The sequence below is a fragment of the Mytilus trossulus genome, chromosome 12 (assembly GCF_036588685.1).
Source record: "Mytilus trossulus isolate FHL-02 chromosome 12, PNRI_Mtr1.1.1.hap1, whole genome shotgun sequence".
In the NCBI taxonomy this organism is placed as follows: domain Eukaryota; kingdom Metazoa; phylum Mollusca; class Bivalvia; order Mytilida; family Mytilidae; genus Mytilus; species Mytilus trossulus.
In genome coordinates this window covers 24,530,483-24,551,723 of record NC_086384.1, presented here as the reverse complement: position 1 = coordinate 24,551,723, position 21,241 = coordinate 24,530,483, and the positions used below count along the sequence as shown (strand labels likewise).

Sequence of the window (21,241 nt, the reverse complement as noted above, 5' to 3'; positions counted from 1 at the left end):
AAATTATATCAACCTGAAGAGATGAATAATTTTATGTTAACATGTCTATAATTCAGATTTGCAGATTCAGACTTACTAATTGTTTACCTTTTTAACTTAACAGACTATTTTCCCTAAAAATACATCTTTGCAGTTTTGAAAATCAAAGGACGAAAACTGTGTCCTCCGACCACCTTTTTTAACGTTGCTGAAGATAGATGTGTCTTTGTTGAATATATTCATTTACTATGAGCTTGAATGTCCCTAGCTGTGGTGTCTTTCGTCCCTCCTTTAATCAAAATACTCCAAATTAGGAGTCAATTGAAATAATACAAATTAGAGGTAAACCCAACAGCGATACATCGAACATTAGTATGATACAATAATACAATACTTATATACATGTTTATTATAAAGACATTGTGCCTAACAAGGATATGTACAATATTGAAATATTTCAATAAAATTACACTCGGTCCAATGGACCTATAAGTCACTTTGAGTAGATACTATTATAAATACAGTTTTAAATATTTTTCTGACTTTTAAAAAATAATCTATAATTTTTGGAACATATTTTGATTTCCTATGCTCTTGGATGTCTACAATTCCAAATCATTTTAGTTTAATATGGTACGGTCAGTCATTGTTCTTTACGTCTTCTAAATGTCGGTGAAAATGGTATAAATCTCGTGAAAGATATTTTTTCAAGAAGACGAGTGATGGCAGGTATCTCATAAACATCCGCTGAATCTTCTATATCTCCTGTTGGTTCCTCACATTCCTCGTCTATCCCTCCTGTAGCCCAACCAACCAGGCCTCTCTCTTTCAGAGTTCCTTAAATTAAAATTTTCTTACTAGTATAATTCATTTTTACATTCGTCATTCAAACTATAATTTGTACTATAAATTGTACTTGTATGATACGTTTAATTTGCTTAGATTAAAAGACTTTACCAATCTTTCAAATATATAGTATTCGTATGGCCTTCAACAATGAATAATTCCCGCAAAGCGAGCTATAAAAGGCCCCAAAACTGACCAAGGCTACAGTAGAAGAAATTGACTGATTACATGTAGCCGGTGTTATCCCCGGAGATGAAATATTTAATGTTTTTCGTATGAACTACATTTGAGGATCTAGATTTTGTTTACACAATAGAGACAAACAGGATCAAATATATAAAATAAGGGCTAAAAATATTACGAATAGAGAAAACTAAAAATAACCAACCAATAAAGAATAAGGTTTATAAACGGGGTGCTGAAGTATAAAGAATAGGAAAAAGATGGCGAAAATGAATAAAGCAAAGACACGAAGGAAAAAAGTTAAAGAAAAGATACGAAGGAAAGAGTTTAAGAAAAGGCATGAAGGAATCATGTTAAAGAAAAGACACAAAAAGACTCCAAATCCAGCCTCCTTAGCATAGAAAATAATGACACTTTTACCCACCAGGAACTGTGTTGTCAAGGAAACATGCTGTAAATCCACCAGAAAGATTAGGATTGCTCAGTACCATTTCTAAAAATCCATCAAGCTCTTGAATTCCTGAAGCACAAGTATGAAAAATGTTCACTCGGATAAAATATATAAAAGAGTATATGATATAAAAGGAACATGCATAACCTGAAATACTAGAACCCCCAGACAAACATTAGATTATTTTAAAATGAACCTCACATAAAGATAGTTCTGTTATCAGTTGAAGAATATGATGAATTTAAAGACTCTGCGAGTGAACCGAAATTAAGTGAAATTGACTATACTTTTTTTAACATCCAACTTATAGTGCACACCAACAGTTGCTTATCGTCTCATGGTTTGATCTCTTCTAATGGTTGTCTCAGTGAATATCATATACAATAAAAGTAAAGCGTTTAGAATATGTAAGAGTCGTGGTGTAGTGGTTAGTGCATCGGATTACTAACACAAAGGTTCCTGTTCGATTCTTGTTCGGGATGGAAATTTCAGGAACTCAATTTTCGGCTCTCCCTTGACACCATTTGCGAGTATGGTCTTAAGGAAACGATGGTATCGGAAGGGGACGATAAATGGCTGACCCGTGTTAATAGAGAGCCATATCTCTTACACGTTAAAGATATCCTTGTAGATTTCGAAAAAGAGTAGGCTAATGCTGCTACAAGGCAGCACTCGCACCCGCAAAGTGGGATAAATATAAGTTGCAAAACTTGTATCCCAATCCACTATAAATAAATATGTTTAAACTAATATGTAAGAGCGCTGCAGTGACTCACCTGTTTTTATAGAATTCACGTTATTTGAAGCCCAGAACGGTATCATCAATCCTATCATTATGGCAATGCCAATAATAGCCAAATTCCTATTTGAATTTATGTCTATATACTGTACATTTGACATTATTAATCCTATAAACATTCCAAATCCTAAAACTTGTACTCCTCCTAATACTGGATATGGTATAGTTATAAACACAGCAGCAAATTTACCAACTATTGCACAAATGATCAACATCAGAGCAAATACCTGATAAACAAAACGACTAGCAACCTACAATTAAAAATCCGTTGTAACAACCAGTTTTTTGTACATAATTAGACCATTCGTTTTTTCGTTTGAATTGTTTTATATTTTTTTTATAATTTCTGGAACTTTTACAGCTGACTATTCGATATGGGCTTTATTCATTGTTGAAGTTCGTTCGGCGATCTATAGTGCAATATTGATTAGTCATTTGGTTTGTTGTAAAAGGTTGTCTCATTTGCGATCACACCACATCTTCTCTTTTATATCAAACAACATACCTTTTCAGGAGAAACATAATACCAAAAGAGGATAGAGATATCCTTCTTGTAATTGACCCATCTTTATCTTTATGGAATACAATTTGGCTTTTTACCGATCTTTTAATGTAAGTGTAACAATTGAATTAAGCTGTTCATTTCTTATTAAATTTTTTTTAATTATCGTTTCGAGTACAAGTTTTATTCACTTAACCAACTCACATGACATAATTTATGATTTATCTAAATACATCTATGAATTCGTGTAGTTATAATCAAATTAAAAAAAATTCTTCAAGGCTCCGTATTGAAGATTGTACTTTGTCCTACTGTGGTCTATTTTAACACATCGTGACTTGGATGGGGAGTTGTCTCATTGGCACTCATACTACATCTTTTATATCTCTTCACGGGGTTGTCAAATTGGCAATATTATCAGGGCTAAATACCCGTGTTATGCCAATACAGCCGATGTGAGACCCAAATGTCGTTGTTCCATGCCCAGTTCCGAAAATTCCGGAAACAGCACACATAATTCCTTCTACACTGATTCCACGATTTACTGCATGCACGGGTGGTGGAGGGATGTGGGACATTTTAGCACATGCGTAGTAGTCTGCAATCGAGTCTACTACCGATGTAAATGTTGCAGTTAGGTATGCAACGAATATTCCAGAATTGAAACCTATGCCACCAAATTGTCCTGTAATAAATAACAGACTAAATTAAGAACTTTAAAAACATACTATAAAGATTTGGAAAGTTCTAAAGAGGACAAGTGTCATATTGTTTTGATTCGGGCAAATAATCAACAAAGAAACGGAATGTCTTATTCTCCGACTAGTTTTGAAAAAATATTGAAGTTATATTTCTTCTTTAACTTTTAAAAGCCATATACGAGTGATATGTTTCAGATAACAGATGGCACGCAATATATTGTGTGTGCGTTATCTTTGGTTTTTTTCGTATAATTAGGGCAACATTGGTTCAATTATCAAGAATCGACAAAGATGACATACACCAAGGTAAAAGGAAAACGGATTCACTTGAACTCCAAAAGGAGCGAGTGCATGAATAACCAGGACTAACGCCACCTATCATGCCTGCTTCGTCTGGCGTATGAATCGTGACTCAGTCAAAACTTTCCAATCGAAACAAGAGAAAATCGGTTAAACTACAAATAAGACGTATCGTTTCTTCCATATCTAACGTTGATTCCACTGCATCAGATCTTGGTGGTGTGTAAGAGTCAATCGGAAAGTACTTTCGCGGCTGTCATAATTGGACTAATGGCTTATTATCCTTTCAGAAGATCCGGGTTCACCACAAGTTTTTGCACAATCTTCCATTTTCTGTGGAATGTTTTCATTTTTCTTTTTTCCTTGTTTTCTTCATGGCACTTATTGTCATTTTTTCCTCTGTTTCTACAAGGTGCTGATTGTCTTTTACCTTGTTGTTTTCATGGTGCTAATTGTCATTATTCTTTGTTTTCTTTGTGGTGCTTATTGTCATACTTTCCTTTGTTTTTTTCAAGGTGCCGATTGTCTTTTTTCGAGTTTTCTTCATTGTGCTAATTTTCTTTTCCTTGTTTTCTTAATTTTTCTGATTGTCATGTTTCCTTGTTTTCTTCATGGTGCGTCATTTTTTCCCTTGTTTTCTTCATGGTGCTAAATGTCATTTTTTCCTTGTTTTCTTCATGGTTCTGATTGTCATTTTTCCCCTAGCTTTCTTCGTGATGTTGATTGTCTTTTTTCCGACTTATTATTTTAAACCTCAATCTTTGTCGTTACTGTTGTTCTTGTGTTGAATGTTTGTTAATTTTATTTCATTCTACTGTTATGTGTTATAATGTACCTGGATAGGGCAAATAAAACCAAGGCGTGGTTTCAATAACATGACTCCTGGCATCTGTTCTGGCTTCGTACTGTTTCTGAGTTTTATCATTTGATAGGACTCCTGCAGCTGTGAATATGGCAGCTATGCTCCAGCCTACCAATATGGCGATCAACATCTGCATATGTAAAAGACTACAATAACATGAATGAAATTTGACAGGAAAGGCAAACATTTTTTTTTCTTACAAATAAAACTTAAGTTGACACCACAAAACAAACCAGCAGATTATTTTATTTTTTAGCAACAATAAATTATGGAAATAAACTTTTACTGTACAGAGTTGTAACATATTATTGACGGATCCAGGGGTGTCCGGGGTAGGAACCCATCCCTTTACCCATGGTCGGGAACCCCCTTTTAAAAATGGCTGGATCCGCCTGTGCATATCAATCGTCTAACCCTAAACTGGACGACTTTACATATTGTATTAAAACTATCGTCTCAACAATAAAAGAAAGAGAAGACACGACTTCACATGAGAGGAACTACGAGTACACTCATTTTGGTGAAATGTCTAATGTTTTATGTAATTTTTTATGTCTCTATCGAGTTAAGCCATTTGCTATTAAGTTTAACAGTTTCTTATGTTGTGCTGATACGTTACTGTTAAAATAGCTTGCAATAGAGACGTTTGAGTAATGACACATGGACCGTTGTTTGAGAATTAACAGAAACCTCCGCGAGTTTCATAGAAACCTGTTTCAAAAAAAAAAATGCCAAAGCGAATTTACAGATCTAACATTGTTGGGTTGGGTGTTTAGACGAGTTGTATATACATAATGTACACGCCATGTATCACCATCACTGCTGGTGATGCGATGGATAAATCTGTTGTAGAGTTGTCCATGGCTCAGACCTACTTATAGATATAATTATTTTCTGTGACTGTATCTTACATTAATTTGTAGGATCCTTTACTATAGATAATTTAGCTTATCTGTAAAAATAACATCTCAATGGATATCTATATGACATAAAACCTACATACAGATAGAACTTGTTGTAATGGATATCTAACGATATGAAATCCTCTGTCACTTGTCCAGAAAGGCAATGGCATTCTCCATCCAGCTAGGTATAAAGATGTGATCAACGAAATTATCACTGAACTGTAAAACAAAAACAAAAACTGCAAGTTGAAGTGAAGATTGGAAGTCTTTTTTTTTAAATGGCCTTTACCTTAAATATTTTCAATATGATCACTTCTGAAAAAAACCGTGAACTTTTCCCTTTTGATTTTTTCCACAATTTTAATAAAAGTGGGACGAAAGATACCAGACGGACACTCAAACTCATAGTTTGAAAATAAACTGGCAACGCCATGGCTAAGAATAAAAAGACAAACAAAAAAACAATAATAAAATGTGTTTTAGTAAATATATTTGCTTTTTATGTCAGCTTTTTAATATGTGTTATGATTTTGCTGTTTTGTAATTATTTATTTTTCAGTATGCTTTACTTTTTTTTCTAAATGAGTTTGACATACAATCCGGCGTTCAAAATAAAGACTTTTCACACAAGCCGTTTTTAGATTTGACAGAAACCTACGGACAAAATGCTCCTTGTAAACGTTCATATCAGCTTTATGAAAAGCTGTAGTTTTTTTAATGTATTATGATGATACTACTCTATTCAGTTATGTGTTTTGCAGGTTGTTTTTATATAACATTTTTTTAATCGATACAAAAAAATCTTTAGATATCATACCGAATTCAATTTATGTCATACTTCTGATTAAACCATGACGGAACTTACCTGAAAACTTATTAAAAACAATAAATATATAAAATCAACCCAACAGAAATATTTGTCTTACATGCTAGATATACCCCAGTGTATAGCACAAAAGTTCGCCATTATTTTAAAAACAGCCAAGGCAATGAGCAGAATGGTTGGAATGACTGTGATTGGTCCAATAAATTTCATCAGATATCCTACCATTCCTGTTAATCCTAAAAATGCATGAATGCACCCTGCTGCAATTAAGGATCCTGAAAGCTGTAAATAAGAAGAAAAAATTAAGCACAAAGTCGGTCACTTGTCAATAATTATTTCTTTTTTCGATTTTGTTACAAAGCCAGAGACTTATAATTATACTAGAACACACCCGTGATATCGCGGGTCCGTGACTGAATTAAAAAGTATATAACTATGCGCAAGCCTTATTTTAGTATTCTAACTGATTAAAATACCTCAATGGGTAACAATTTGACAATTTAGTAGTGTCAACCATGTGATTACGACCCGTGTATAAAGCATATTAATCCTGAATACACCGTTTGGTGGTGCGCCTGTCAGATGCGGAACGTACAGATAAGGTAATCGGTAACAGGTGATTATACTATTGGTATCGGTATCGGACTCGACCCGGAACTTCTTAATTATTGGCATATTAATTACGTGGAAAACAAAAGAACTTAGAGTGGTGTAATTTTTAATCTACACTTTTGTACTATATTAGTTATATATACAGTTGAATTCTTTGATTCGTCGTTTTTACGTGATGACGGCTGACAAATTGGACCTCGTAATTTTAGTATTATATAAGATGTCTCTGGCAAAATCAAACTGAAACTGTCAACTGTGTTCTATTAGTGTTTTAAGCAAATGCCTAATGATTTTTGCTTTTATAGAGTAAGAGTTTGCAGAGAGAACCTCATTTGTTCATAGTCTTTATTGACAAATCATCTTTTCTATGCTCTTGTTATAATTTAAGGAGGAATGAAGCAGTCAAAACTTTTGATAATGATAGTCGAACATATATGCGAAAGGCATGCAGATAACGGATGCATTTCACTAAATTTAATTATTTCACTAAATAGGGGTTTTGGCTATCTATTTTGATATTGATTACAATTAACCATTCATGTTTGTGTTTTGAAAATTAAAAATTCTGCATTTTCCATTATGTATACTTACAACTGCAAACCTTGGATATATGATCGTCTCTCGTATATGTTCTTTTGTGTTGTTTAAATATGAAAAACTTTGGTTTACTAAAAAAACAAAGCATACTTATGTTGTACTGTTATACCACTGTCCCAGGTTAGGGGAGGGTTGAGATCCCGCTAACATGTTTTACCCCGCCACATTATGTATGTATGTGCCTGTCCCGCGTCAGGCGCCTGTAATTCAGTACGTGGTTGTCGTTTGTTTATGTGCTACATATTTGTTTTTCGTTCATTTTTTTAAGATAAATAAGGCCGTTAGTTTTCTCGTTTGAATTGTTTTACATTGTCATTTCGGGCCTTTTATAGCTGACTATGCGGTATGGGATTTGATCATTGTTGAAGGCCGTACGGTGACGTATAGTTGGTAATTACATTGTGCTGTGTCATGTTGGTCTCTTGTGGAGAGTTGTCTTATTGGCAATCATTATGTCCGGAAGTGAAACTAAGTATTTTAAACAAAATCAAAAGTAGAGACGAACCCCTCCTAGCCTGCTCTAAAAGCGACACCCGTATTTATTGCAAGTTAAAATCAAAGGTATATGTATTAAACAATCTCATTAATTTGTTCCAAGTATACATTTTAATGGAGAAAAATAACCTACCGCCTGTGTTGTTCAGAAAACTATTATGATCTGAGTTACATTTCCACTCTTCTAGGTTTGTTATAGCTAGTAGCGGAATAATGTAGGCTGTGGTTGGTCCTTGATAAACAGGCATTCTGAAAGTGTAATTAAATCCTCCAAAATGGGAAAGGAAAAGAGAGATGTCAAAACATGTAAATGAAAGAACAAGGATAAAAACACAAGAATCGAAATCGCATCATCGATGAACCCATTAACGGATACCAGGGTTGCGTTCAATACCGTAGCGACTACGTAGTGCTTCGAAGATTTTGACTATTGAATTTGTAGCTATAGACGGATTGTTACATGGATATTGGTACCAGCTACGTAGCTGCTACGATATCGAACTCAACCCAGTAATTAGATTGTTAGGCAGTTTTGGAATTGGTCTTTATTGTTGTAGGTTGTTACCATATACGATATGGGTATTGGTCTTGTTAAAGATTGTAACCATATACGTTGTGGGTATATTGGTATTTATTGTAGGATGTTACAATATATATACAGTAATACAGTATGGATATTGGTATTTTTTAAAGGTTTTAACCATATAAAGTAGGGATATTCTCTCTATATGCAAAAAAGAATAACGTGGATCTCGTCTTAAGCTGGGGTCACACATTCACGATTTTTACTGCCGTCCTTGACAGGACCATTCCCGATTAAAATTTGTCAAAAGTCTGATCAAGGTCCTGTGAATCGTGGATGGAAATTCGATTTGTATCTTTCGCCAGGTAAAATTCGACCGAGTCTGTCACGACTGCGTCCCGATTCTACCGAATGTAATCCGACAGAGATCAGATAGTGACAAGACAGTGAACCGACGCTGACGGAAGTTATCCGTTCGAAAACTGTCGACATAATCGGGATGATCAGGTACTGTCGGAACGTAATCCTATCACGGTCCGCTCTATCGCATTGCAAACGGCTTTGTCTGGTCTCAGTCGTATTGTATTCTGTTATTGTCGGGACTTCTCCAGATCATTCCCGTTCCACAGGACACCGTCCCGAATACACAGAACATTGTTAGGAATTCGATCCGATAGAGCAGAATCTGTCACGACATAGGCACGATTGTAATCCGACTAGACAAAATCGGCTGAGTTTCCCCGAATGTTACGGGACGCACCTAACTGTCGGGGTGCTTTGCCGAACTATTCGGACCCTTCCCGACCAGTAGGAATCTGTTACGAACTAAAACGACTGCGTTCAGACAATAATAGGACATTCCAGATAATTGAGGATACTAATCCGACTTTTTCACTTTTCGTGTCGTATCGCTGTCTGATCTCAAACGGGAGCAATAATCGGCAATGTGTGAACCCCGCATAAAGTACATTTACTACATACTAATGATAATTTGCGTAAACGATCTATTTACCTTACACCAAATGTAACTTGTACAAATGTTGTCAAACCACTCAATAAAATTGTTGTTGATAATAATCTAGCTTTCAATTCGTCGTCATCCCGAGCACAAGTTACCTCTGCAACCAATATTACAAGTGTCAGATTCCATGGCAATGCCAAAAGTGTGTTCTAAAAATACAACCAAAGCTAAAAGATTATATATGATTATGTCCAAAAATGATTTTGGGCCCTTTTATAGCTGGCTGTGCGGTATGGGCTTTGCTCATCGTTGAAGGCCGTATGGTAACCTATAGTTGTCAATTTCTGTGTCATGTTGATATCTTATGGAGAGTTGTCTCATTGGCAATCATATCACATCTTCTTTTTTTAATATTCGGTCCATTTACGTGAAACCTAGAAAAATTGCCATCACATCACAAAATTTGCAATGATTGAAACATGAATTCACCATGCTCAAAAGATGAGAAACTGAGTAACGATAGGTCTGACTCACCGATTTTTTTATTCATATTGACCTATGTTTCATTTTTTTCCAAACTGTTTTATGTGTATTTTTTTCTAAGATGATCGCTATTTAATGATTTTAATGTAAAGAAAACGAGCAGTCTAAATTTGATATCCGTTAATATCGTCCTAGAACATTCAAACCTGGATTTGGAGAAAATACACAATGAAGTAGGTAAAATCTGCTGTGGTATAATTTATTTCAAGGTAATTGAACATAATTGCGTGACCAAGAATATAAATGCAAACATTACAGTTGAAACAATAGTTTTTAAGGTCACCGGTACAATATACTGTATCATGGTCACAGCAATACGGTATCGCTTTTGTTTTCTTAGTTTTAGAACAATCCCTGTAGTCTTCAACAATTTATTGCCTAAAAAATTAACCTTGTAGAATGTATATAAACCCCATCACATGGCTGAATTGAAATATACATCGCACTGAAAACGATAAAGCTCTGCACAGAAAGCACGCAGAAAGTAACAAAATTGAAACAAAAAATAAGGTTTACAATTTATCAGATAAGAATTATTTCGGAATATCATCTCGGATATGCATACGGTGGCATGTTTCAAAAACGTATATATATCAAATTTTAATCGTATTGTGACTTTAGTTATTATAGTTTAATGTTAGAATTCTTTATCGTCGCCTTCATGGTTGATATTTTCATATTGATAATTCATATTTTATTTTATAATGTCGTGCATTTGTTATTGCACATTTTGAGCAATTGCAATTGAGATCACCCAAGTTTTCGGTGGGTTTCGACACGGTTGCCCAGTCTTATGTTTTCTATTTAGTATACTTCGTGTACCGTATTGTTTTTGTTTGTCTTTTTTCTTTTTAAGCTATCAATTTCTCGTTGATTTATGAGTTAACTTTCCACCTGGAATCTATCGCCTATTTTCTATTGCGCGGCGATTTTTACAATAATTGACAAAAATGCGTGATCCTTATCATTGTGATTTGGGAAAAGGCTATTTATACTTATATATCAGATATCTAGTTCTTGTTATTTCATAAACACCAAGTTGCATTATATGCGTACGCATTAATAAAAATCTTGCAATCATTTCTGAATTTACAGTATATTTGTCATATTTACTCCATAACATATATGCACAATATTTGCATCGATTTTTGCTTTTTATATTTTAATTAGAGCTTGCCTTTTGGATCTTATTATCACAGAAATGGGTATTAAAATAATCGAACTATGAAGATTCTCACCTGAAATGCAAAGAACAGGGTGGACTGCAGAGCCGGTCTATCACTCACTTTATACAACAATCTAGCTGATTGGTCTTCTATCTCAACAGAAGTAGATTCGGAGTCTTTCTTTTCTCTTAAATTCGAATGAAGGAGACAGGACGCCTCTTTGTTTTCTGAATCACATCTGTCAGTTGTCCGCTCTATTGTCATTCGGGTTTCATCCGTCTTTAACCCCTCTGTCTTGTCAGTATTCTCATAGTTTGGTACAGTTTCTGTACTGTCCGTTATCATTCCATTATCTATTTTGTGGACACCATCATTGATTAAATCATTCTCTGATGCCATTTTGAATGACAACTAGTATATGATCATGTAAGATGTAAGATCAAATACTATCATTAAAACTTCTTTTGTATATTTGTCTTCGGTAGCCATGTGCTCAAGTTATCATGCAAGTAGTGATAGTGAATATTTTTTCTACATTATGCAAAAATCAAGGCCAAACTATGTTGAATCAAAGCATGTTAAGCCATGATTTGTTTACAGGTATATGGTTATGATTATTTAGTACGTCGATTTTGAACTTGTATGCAAGTTGGATCTGAGACTACTATAACACTGTGTTATAGTAGTCTCAGGTTGGATGTAAGTTATAAGTGGATAATGCAATATGATTTTGTTTATCATTAAAATGCCATGGCACGACTAATAGTTAATATAATAGTCCCAGGTATATCTAACAATATATTTGTTCCTGGTTTTTGTTAAAGCTTTTGTTAAGGTAAAGAAAATCTAAATAAGGTGTTCATGGTGTTTTGTATCAAATTTTATCTTACCATAGCAACAATTTTACAGCCTTAGATAAGATAAAATGTAGACATGATGTATAGTGAATGTACAGTTAATTGTAACATGCTGTGTTTTATAATAGCAAGCCAAATGTTGAAAATTGAAAAATGACCAGGCTACCGTGGCTACCTTGGGATGCACGTGTATTAATTTTTATTTGCATATATGGCGTTGTCAGGTTGTATTAATTTTTTTTTATCAACGTATGCTTTTTGATAACCCTTCCGCATTATACGCATAATGTTTGCACCTATATAATGGCACCTAAATGTCATTAAAGTATTAATAATTCGGCTTTATTTTTTTGTTTCACTACATCATGCTGACTTGTCTCTTTGACAAATTGCCATTCTCAAAATTTATTAATATTTCTTTATGTTATTTTGAAATTTTATGTGAATGAAACAATTCTTATAAACACCCTTATTTTCTACTCATATTATATTTAACATAAGAAAAAATCGTGTGAAAAATTTAACGATACGGAAGTTCGTCTGATTTAACTTAGCTTTACCCAACTTAAAAGTATTTTTAAAAAGGGAGATAATAAAAAGCCGACAACATGTCGTATTCAGAAAAACCAAATAACACTAACAATCCCGTAGTTTTCTTTGATATTTCAATTGGAAACACAGTACGTATGCTTATTTGAATACCTTCAATACAGAGTTACACGCGATGCACATGTTATGGTTTAAATAGAACATAGTAACGATTTTAGAAAAAAAGGGGGAGGTAGTTTTTAAACATTATTTGGCGGATTTTTTTTATGGAGGCGCTGCTCAAAAAAAAAACCAGCAATGTTCACGGGAGTAAAATGGGCACTATCTATATAATGTTATACCCATATTATGCTTTAAATTACTGAAGGCCAAAGCACACCACCAAACACTACTTAATACCCAAAAAAAACAATATAATCAATGCTGTACGAAGATTAACATTGTGAGAAAAAAATGCCTGTCAAAATCCACTAGTAGTGTCACCTCCTTGGTGAAGGACCTTGGATAAACCTCTTGTGGAACGAAGATGAGAACAACGACTGGTACTACTGTGTAAAATAGTGAACGACCTGGTAGCCATCCCCACTGAACATCATATGATTTAATACTAGACCATCCAGAACTTCTATCATCAAACAAATAAAACTTTTATCAGCAAATACTGACATTTATAGACATTCTTTTTTTCCACAAAACTGTCATTGATTTGAACTTACTACCAAATGCTGCAGTGAACTGTAAAACTGTGGAAAGTTTTAAGGCAGTTATATCACGCGACTAGATACATCTGTGGCACACATCCACTTCTTGGATAAGTTTTACTCATTATTTTGAGTTCATTTCCAATACTATACAGATACAGATACAGAAATGATTTTTATCTTTCTGAATCACAAAATGCATTTAAATCCTATTAATCTAGTCATGCTAGTGGATGCCAGGCATTAAAACTCTCCAAACTGTAGAGATAAGTCTGTACACAGAGTAGTTTTTGAAGTGTAAATAAGGCCTGATTTGTCAATTTGTTATGATGAACCTTAATCAAAGAAAAAATTACAAACCTGGTATCATGAAAGTGATAGTTTCCTTAGCAAAAAAATGTTATTATAAGTATTGAATGCTTCTTTTTGTCACTTCATAGGGTTGTAAAAGCATTGACCGTGCGCACAATTTTTTCATACAAAATGAACTTCGGTCAACACTTTTACACCCCAATGAAGTTACAAAAAGGAGCATTCAATTCTTAAAAATGAAAGTGTCATGTAATGATAGATACATTTAAACTAGATGCAATTAATATTCAATAATTATTGATGTTTATTTCACTTTTTTGTTTTAGGAACAAGGAAGATTGAAGATTGAACTATTTGCAGATGTTGTTCCAAAATCGGCAGAAAATTTCAGGTGTGTTTTTATAACAACTTTCAAAACAACTTCCCTATCTATACTGTAAATTCAGAAATTATTGCATGCGTTTATTATTTGATTTTGTTATTTTAGCATGTTTAGACACAGGCGTCATATTGAAAAAGCTGTATGATATTCTCTATTTATAGAACAGATTGAGATTTGATGTAAACTTTTTACATCAGGTTATTTCTGTATTTATCAACTTCCACGGTGACTGACCATCTATAAATTTACTTTTCCAGACAGTTTTGTACTGGGGAATACAAGAAAGATGGCATTCCTATGGGATTTAAAGGGTGTACATTTCACAGGTTAGTCTTTAACTGTGTAGTTTGATTTTCTTGAACACAGGGAATATTGTAATATCATAAACATGAAAAGGAGATGTACAATGAACAATGTAGGGTTAGGGTATACATTAATGAGCCAGCAGCCTTACAACAATGTACAACAAAAATAACCAAAAGATATCTAGAGAGAACCAATGCAATCAACAAATAAACAGGTGTCTGTACCTATCTAGCATGTCTAATATCTAATTGTCTTAATATTTTAATATTAGTTTATTTATCATGTTTTCAAAAATTTAATCTTTTGTAAGGAAAGTTTGAACATTTTGAAATTGATATTGATTTACCTAAATTTAATCTTTTCATGTTTCTTACCCTTATTTCTTAGAGTGATAAAAGATTTCATGGTGCAAGGAGGTGATTTTGTAAATGTAAGTATTGATCTATATGCTAATTGATGTACATTAAGCTATTTCTACACATATACTGTGAATTCTGAATTTATTGCATGATGCCCCATTTATGGGCATTATGTTTTCTGGTCTGTGCCCCCTCTGTTTGTCAGTCCGTTCGTTCGCCCATTTCTTATTCCGTCTGTCTGTCCCTCTTCAGGTTAAAGTTTTTGGCCAAGGTAGTTTTTGATGAAATTGAAGTCCAATCTTCTTGAAACTTAGTACACATGTGTTCCCTCTGATATGATCTTTCTAATTTTAATGTCAAAATTAGATATTTTTCCACATTTTTACGGTCCATTGAACATAGAAAATGTTTGTGCGGATGGGGCATCCATGCATAATGTACTTTGGACACATTCTTGTTGTTTAATGCAAATAATGTTACTGTTAGTATCTCTATAATAAATGAGAACTTGCATTTCAATATCTATTTCATAAATCAGCATGATCAGTATGCTGATTTCCCTGATATCACAATAAAAAATTGGTATGAGTGCCAATGAGACAACTCTCCATCCAAGTCACAGTTTATAAAAAATAAACCATTACAGGTCAAAGTAAGGTCTTCAACACAAAGTTTTTGCTCACACCCAACAGCAATCTATAAAGGGTTGCAAAGAATTACTAGTGTAGAACCATTCAAATAGGAAAACCAACAGTCTAATCTTTTAAAAACAAGAAACGAGAAACACTTATAAACCACATCAACAAACGACAACTACTGAACATCAGTTTCCTGACTTAGGACAGGCAGTGTTCTAGTCAAAATAATTATGACGTCTTGGAAGGCTTTTTTAAATATTTGCTTTGAAATGTAGATGTAAGGTGTCAAAGAAATAGTAATAACCTTTCAAGGTGTCATAATTATTTGGACTACTCACAGGTGCAAACAATTGCAGCGTGTCATGCATTTTTTGTCAATTCCTAAGAATCGAAAAAAAATAAGTAGAACATTATATAAATAACACATAGCTGAGAGGGTGATAGAGCAGATTGGTACCCTGAGAAAACATTGTCAACCGCGGCGAAACCAAGGTTGACAATGCCTTTCCGAGGGGTTCCAATCTGCTCTATCACCCTCTCAGCTATGTGTTATTTAATTTATTATACTGAATGTCCTATCATTATTGGCTTTTCTATGACGTCACGTTCAAAACAACGTTACGGGCATTAGAAAAAAAAAAAAAGTCAAGCAAGATGTTTTATTTTATTTAATAATAAAATCTAAGCCAAAACGTAGAACTTAAGCATTGTATTTAATTCCTTGATGTAAATTCAATTCATTGTTCTTTAAATAATCGATTTCTGATTGGTCTAGACAAGAGGGTAACATTAAAAAAAAATCATGTGATAGAGTAAATTGACACCCTCGTCTTAGCCAATCAAAATATGGCATTTTAACTTGAAGTATAATAATATCTAATGATATCAAAGATAGAAAAAGCACCATACTCATGAATCAATGGTATCTTTTATCCTACATGAAACAAGACTAACAGAGACTTATTATTTTTACAGGGTGATGGAACAGGTATTTGTAGTATATATGGTGGAATTGCCTTTTCTGATGAAAACTTTAAAATGAAGCATGTTGGACCTGGTATTTTATCTATGGTTAGTATGGTACAAGAGCAGTCACTTTTTACTTTATGGGTTGCAAGTCATTACTGTAGGAAAGGTCTAATTATGGATATAAAGCTAAAGACTAAAATACCAATCAGCACACCTTTTAGGAATATTTGAAATAAAGGTATTGTAAATCCAACTACCCGGCATGCCCCGTATTATTTCAAAAATGTTAAACATATTTAGAGATATTTTATAAATGAATTATTAATATATCTACAATTATAATCAATTCTACTCATTTATTTCAGGCCAATAGTGGAAAAGACAGTAATGGTTGTCAGTTTTTCATCACATCAACAAAATGTGACTTTTTAGATGGTAAACATGTTGTCTTTGGTAAGGATTTTAAATATTTCAGTAGATTTCTATTATAGAATTAAATGCTTTTTTAAAGGAATTTATTGGTGTATACACTCGACCAATCACTCACAAACAAATAAAATATGTTTGTGAATGACTTGGTCCAGTTTAATTTATACACCAATAAATTCCTTTAAAAAGGCGTTAATTCCTTATAATTCTTTAAAATTGGAAATAGGTAAAATATGTTTCCACACTTGTAACCTCTATCCCAAGTAAGTTGTATATTTGTGTCAATGAATAGGCCTGGTGCATGAATTTATTTGTTGGCTTACACAAAGATATGTACTCCTTGATATTTGCAATCTGATCTGGAAATAAACTACAGAAATTCTTATAATTCAAACGAGTCTTTTTGTTTTTGTTTTTTTATTTAACCATTAGCGTGCAGTGAAATAAATTTTGTAAACGTCTTTGTTATAATCTCTGCCATCTTGTTTACATTGGTTATGTAAAGAATTTCGGTCAAGGTCTTATCGAAAAATAAACACGGTCAAGATCAACTACCGGATGTCCTCTTGACCAATCATATCAACGTATTCCCTAATATGCAAATCATACAAGAATTATTTTATTATACAGTCATGACAGATCTGAGTTTTAAATTTTAACCAAATTTGTTGACTTAGACTAAGGCAAGTCTAGATTCATAAACCCTTTTCATTATTATACATTATTTCCCTTTTAAAAGAAAGACAAATAAAATTGAAATACTTGTTTATGTTTATGTTTATGCTTATCCGCTGTAGTTTGGAGAAAAAAAATTAATGTCCAGTATTGCTTGACTTTAAAACTTTGTTTTATATTTTATGTAATTATTCTTTATTTATTTTTTCAGGTAAAGTGGTAGATGGACTGTTAATTCTGAGGAAAATAGAAAATGTTCCAACAGGACCAAATAATAAACCTAAAATAGCAGTTGTAATAACACAATGTGGAGAAATGTGACGATCGGAAACAGGAAATGACCATGACCATCAGTTTTATAGATAACATTGTCTGATTTGAATCAGTACATTGATCTGTTTCTATGTTGTTGGTCAGATATCGCAGGGACCAACCAAATGACCGAATAACAGACTTATTTCTAGTACTGGTGCTTTATGTTAGTGTTGCAATCAAGTATGAAAGATGTAGGAGAAGAAAACTGTTTTACTAGTTGATGCATATCTGTATTATACAAATAAAAGAAATATCTGTCTTGATCGAACATATATTTTTATACTCAATTCTGTCAATTCATTATTATTAGTTGAATACCAATTTTTGTGGTTTTCATGGATACATGTGAGCTCAAATTCAGATGTTCAACAAATTTCACATTTTCTTTAGGCTTAGTATGCAGAGATTTGCAAACATAGGTAAATAAATACCCACAAACATGCAAGTTTTCCTCAATACACTAAAATTGATACCCACAAATGAAAAATAAATGAATCCAAAGTATCATCTAGGTCAGTATCAGCTGAATTTGAACCCTATTCAGATGTGGGATATGGGGGTACACAAAGTCTATACAAACTAGGGGCATATTGTTGATGCAACAACATGAAAAGAGAAGAAAACATTTAAACAAGTGACAGGTTTAGCTAGCTGTAAAACCAGGTCTTATCCACCATTTTCTATATAGAAAATGTCTGTACTAAGTCAGGAATGTGCCAATTGCTATTCATTCGTTTGATGTGTTTGAGCTTTTGATTTTGCCTTTTAATTAGGGAATTTCTGCTTTAATTTTTCTTCGGAGTTGATGAGTTTGTGATTTTACTTTTAAAACAACAAGAAAGAGAAAGGGAAATTTAAAGATGGTGAAAGAGAGTATCAATCATTTTTTTGGGGTAAATAATGGTGGTTGGTGGATGGTTGTTTGATGTATAGTAAGTTACATGCACATGAAGAACAAGAACATGTGAATAAGATATGAATTATGGACCCTGCTTTGTGCTCTTCATTTTATAAATACCTACAATTATAAATAATGAAAAATAACTATAACACAGATATTGTCCATATTATTCCACTCCTTCATACATTCCTAAATGAAAGTAATCTGTACCCTGCAGTGTTCATAAGTGCTTTTAGGGATACTTTCTTTGGGGGAGGGGGAGAAAATTTCAAGGACTGATACTTCTGCTCTCCCTCGACACCATTAGCAAGTAGTCTTGAGAAACAATGATAGTCTTTCAGAAGGGGACAATATATGGCTGACCCATGTCTTTTTTCTGAATATCTCTAAAATTAAAATAAAATTTTGGTCTTAAATGACAAAATGGCAAAAATAAATGCCTGCAATAATTTCTAAATTTACAGTAACTTGTTTCCCAATCCACTTTGAAAATTTTTACACTAATTAATATACGGAGAATACTATTCCACAAAAAGTGAGTGTATGACTTACTTCAGGGATTTTTAACTGCATGAAGTTTCCCAATCTATTTGATAGAAGAAGACATGGGTGTTTCTAATTGTTGAAGGTGGTATGATGGTCTATAATTTCCAAATTTTAATGTAATTTAGTTTCTTGTGGAAAGTTGTCTCATTTGCAATGATAAACTGCATCTTCAAATAATTTTTATAATGCTAAATAAAATTGAGAATGGAAATGGGGAATGTGTCAAAGAGACAACGACCCGACCAAATAAAAAATAACAGCAGAAGGTCTCCAACAGGTCTTCAATGTAGCGAGAAATTCCCGCACCCGGAGGCGTCCTTCAGCTGGCCCCTAAACAAATATATACTAGTTCATTGATAATGAACGCCATACTAATTTCCAAATTGTACACAAGAAACTCATATAAAAATAATACAAGACTAACAAAGGCCAGAGGCTCCTGACTTGGGACAGGCGCAAAAATGCGGTGGGGTTAAACATGTTTGTGAGATCTCAACCCTCCCCCTATACCTCTAACCAATGTAGAAAAATAAACGCATAACAATACGCACATTAAAATTCAGTTCAAGAGAAGTCCAAGTCTGATGTCAAAAGATGTAACCAAAGAAAATAAACAAAATGACAATAATACATAAATAACAACAGACTACTAGCAGTTAACTGACATGCCAGCTCCAGACTTCAATTAAACTGACTGAAAGATTATGATTTCATCATATGAATATCAGGCACAACCCTCTCGTTAGGGGTTTAGTATCATAGCATATATGAGAAGAACACAACCCGTGTTACGCCAACAACTGTTTTTAGAATAAATGTCTTTAGTTCCGAGGCAAAGACCTTATCAGTGACTCCATGGACTAAGCCTTGTCGTTCTAATGCGCCCGCAATTTACTCATCATTTGTGTCTCCCAGACACAATAATATCTCAAAGAATGTCTCACGTTGACTTTGTAATAACACAGTTACTTTAGAGTGGGTTGTGGGGGCATCACTACCTAGTTTTAGATAAGAGTTCCCAGACACTTAAGTGACCTACATTGACAAAACTTGATGTAACGAACGAAGGGGCATAACTGCCTTTCGTTAAAGATTGGCATTTCACTAGTGTGTAAGTATTCATTATGTATTCTTGACTCCATGACATATACACATTGAAAAAAGTATTGCAACACCTTGATTTTTTAAAACTTGAAATCTCCAAGACATTAAGATATATAACAAAGTATAAAAACAACATTTTTATTTCATTTAACAATTGAAAGTACAACAATAAATTAGTGAACAAAAAATAAATATTTTGATATTTTGATAAATGTACATGTACAGTAGCACCTTGAATTGGAATGTACAATGTCTTAGTTAAAACTTCAATTTAACATTATTCAATAATGAAAGACTGTCTATAAATACTTTCCAATCAGTTCTACAGAAACAGATAGAAGGTGGGATTTCTATAAATATTACATATATTAACCAGGACCATATTTTTTTCCCAAGACCAACAATATTCAATGTATTCCTATTAAAATTTCTAGGTTAAAACACTAAACTAATAATTACTTTTATTCTTCAATTTTATATCACTTTAAAAATAGTTAAATGACATAATACAACGAGGTTAGGGTTTAAGTCTACATAATTGCTGATGAATTATAATTTAATAATAATGTAACTGTTTTCATCATCATCATTAATTTTAAACAACAATTTTTTTCTTACAATGATAAAAACTTTAAGAAATCAGAAAATAAAGAAATGATGTATAAAATATATATTAAAAGAACATCATAATGACTGACTGTGTATTAACCATACATGTATATTATCATTAACCAACAATCATGCATGTAGTTTTATGAGTGATGTTCTAGAATTAAATGCATAGGAAATGAGAGCACTTTTTTAAGATGCGAACCACCCAGTAAATAAAAATATTATTTACATATAATTTTTAAACACATGATGGAGGGGGGATAGGAGGGGTCCTGATCCTGAAATCCCGGGCTTAAAAACATGAAATCCAGAGGTCCCGAAATTCAAAAAAACAT

General features: G+C 33.2%; 2 protein-coding genes across 2 annotated transcripts; one reads left to right on the top strand and one right to left on the bottom strand.

Moving 5' to 3' along the window:
* Nucleotides 1-523: 523 nt before the first annotated feature.
* Nucleotides 524-11,674, bottom strand: LOC134693133 (solute carrier family 23 member 1-like). Its single transcript, XM_063553840.1, has 11 exons — nucleotides 11,324-11,674; nucleotides 9,594-9,751; nucleotides 8,192-8,307; nucleotides 7,558-7,634; nucleotides 6,455-6,636; nucleotides 5,627-5,747; nucleotides 4,597-4,753; nucleotides 3,192-3,445; nucleotides 2,236-2,509; nucleotides 1,433-1,528; nucleotides 524-816 (listed from the first exon to the last, which is right to left on the bottom strand). Exons 1-11 carry the CDS (start codon nucleotides 11,648-11,650, stop codon nucleotides 623-625), a joined length of 1,956 nt encoding a protein of 651 aa, XP_063409910.1. The 5' UTR covers nucleotides 11,651-11,674; the 3' UTR covers nucleotides 524-622.
* A 998-nt stretch (nucleotides 11,675-12,672) lies between these two features.
* On the top strand, nucleotides 12,673-18,011 carry LOC134693444 (peptidyl-prolyl cis-trans isomerase H-like). Its single transcript, XM_063554271.1, has 7 exons — nucleotides 12,673-12,788; nucleotides 13,997-14,061; nucleotides 14,310-14,378; nucleotides 14,746-14,788; nucleotides 16,331-16,426; nucleotides 16,690-16,777; nucleotides 17,640-18,011. Exons 1-7 carry the CDS (start codon nucleotides 12,717-12,719, stop codon nucleotides 17,747-17,749), a joined length of 543 nt encoding a protein of 180 aa, XP_063410341.1. The 5' UTR covers nucleotides 12,673-12,716; the 3' UTR covers nucleotides 17,750-18,011.
* The last annotated feature ends 3,230 nt before the right edge of the window (nucleotides 18,012-21,241 follow it).

Excerpts from the sequence above, each read along its gene's own strand:
- LOC134693444 (XM_063554271.1), top strand. The coding sequence starts at position 12,717 with ATGTCGTATTCAGAAAAACCAAATAACACTAACAATCCCGTAGTTTTC. Across the intron at positions 12,789-13,996 it reads ATATTTCAATTGGAAACACA|GAACAAGGAAGATTGAAGAT; the intron begins GTACGTATGCTT and ends TTTTTGTTTTAG. Across the intron at positions 16,427-16,689 it reads GACCTGGTATTTTATCTATG|GCCAATAGTGGAAAAGACAG; the intron begins GTTAGTATGGTA and ends CATTTATTTCAG.
- LOC134693133 (XM_063553840.1), bottom strand. The coding sequence starts at position 11,650 with ATGGCATCAGAGAATGATTTAATCAATGATGGTGTCCACAAAATAGAT. Across the intron at positions 6,637-7,557 it reads TATATCCAAGGTTTGCAGTT|CTTTCAGGATCCTTAATTGC; the intron begins GTAAGTATACAT and ends TCTTATTTACAG. Across the intron at positions 817-1,432 it reads CCTTGACAACACAGTTCCTG|GAACTCTGAAAGAGAGAGGC; the intron begins GTGGGTAAAAGT and ends TTTTAATTTAAG.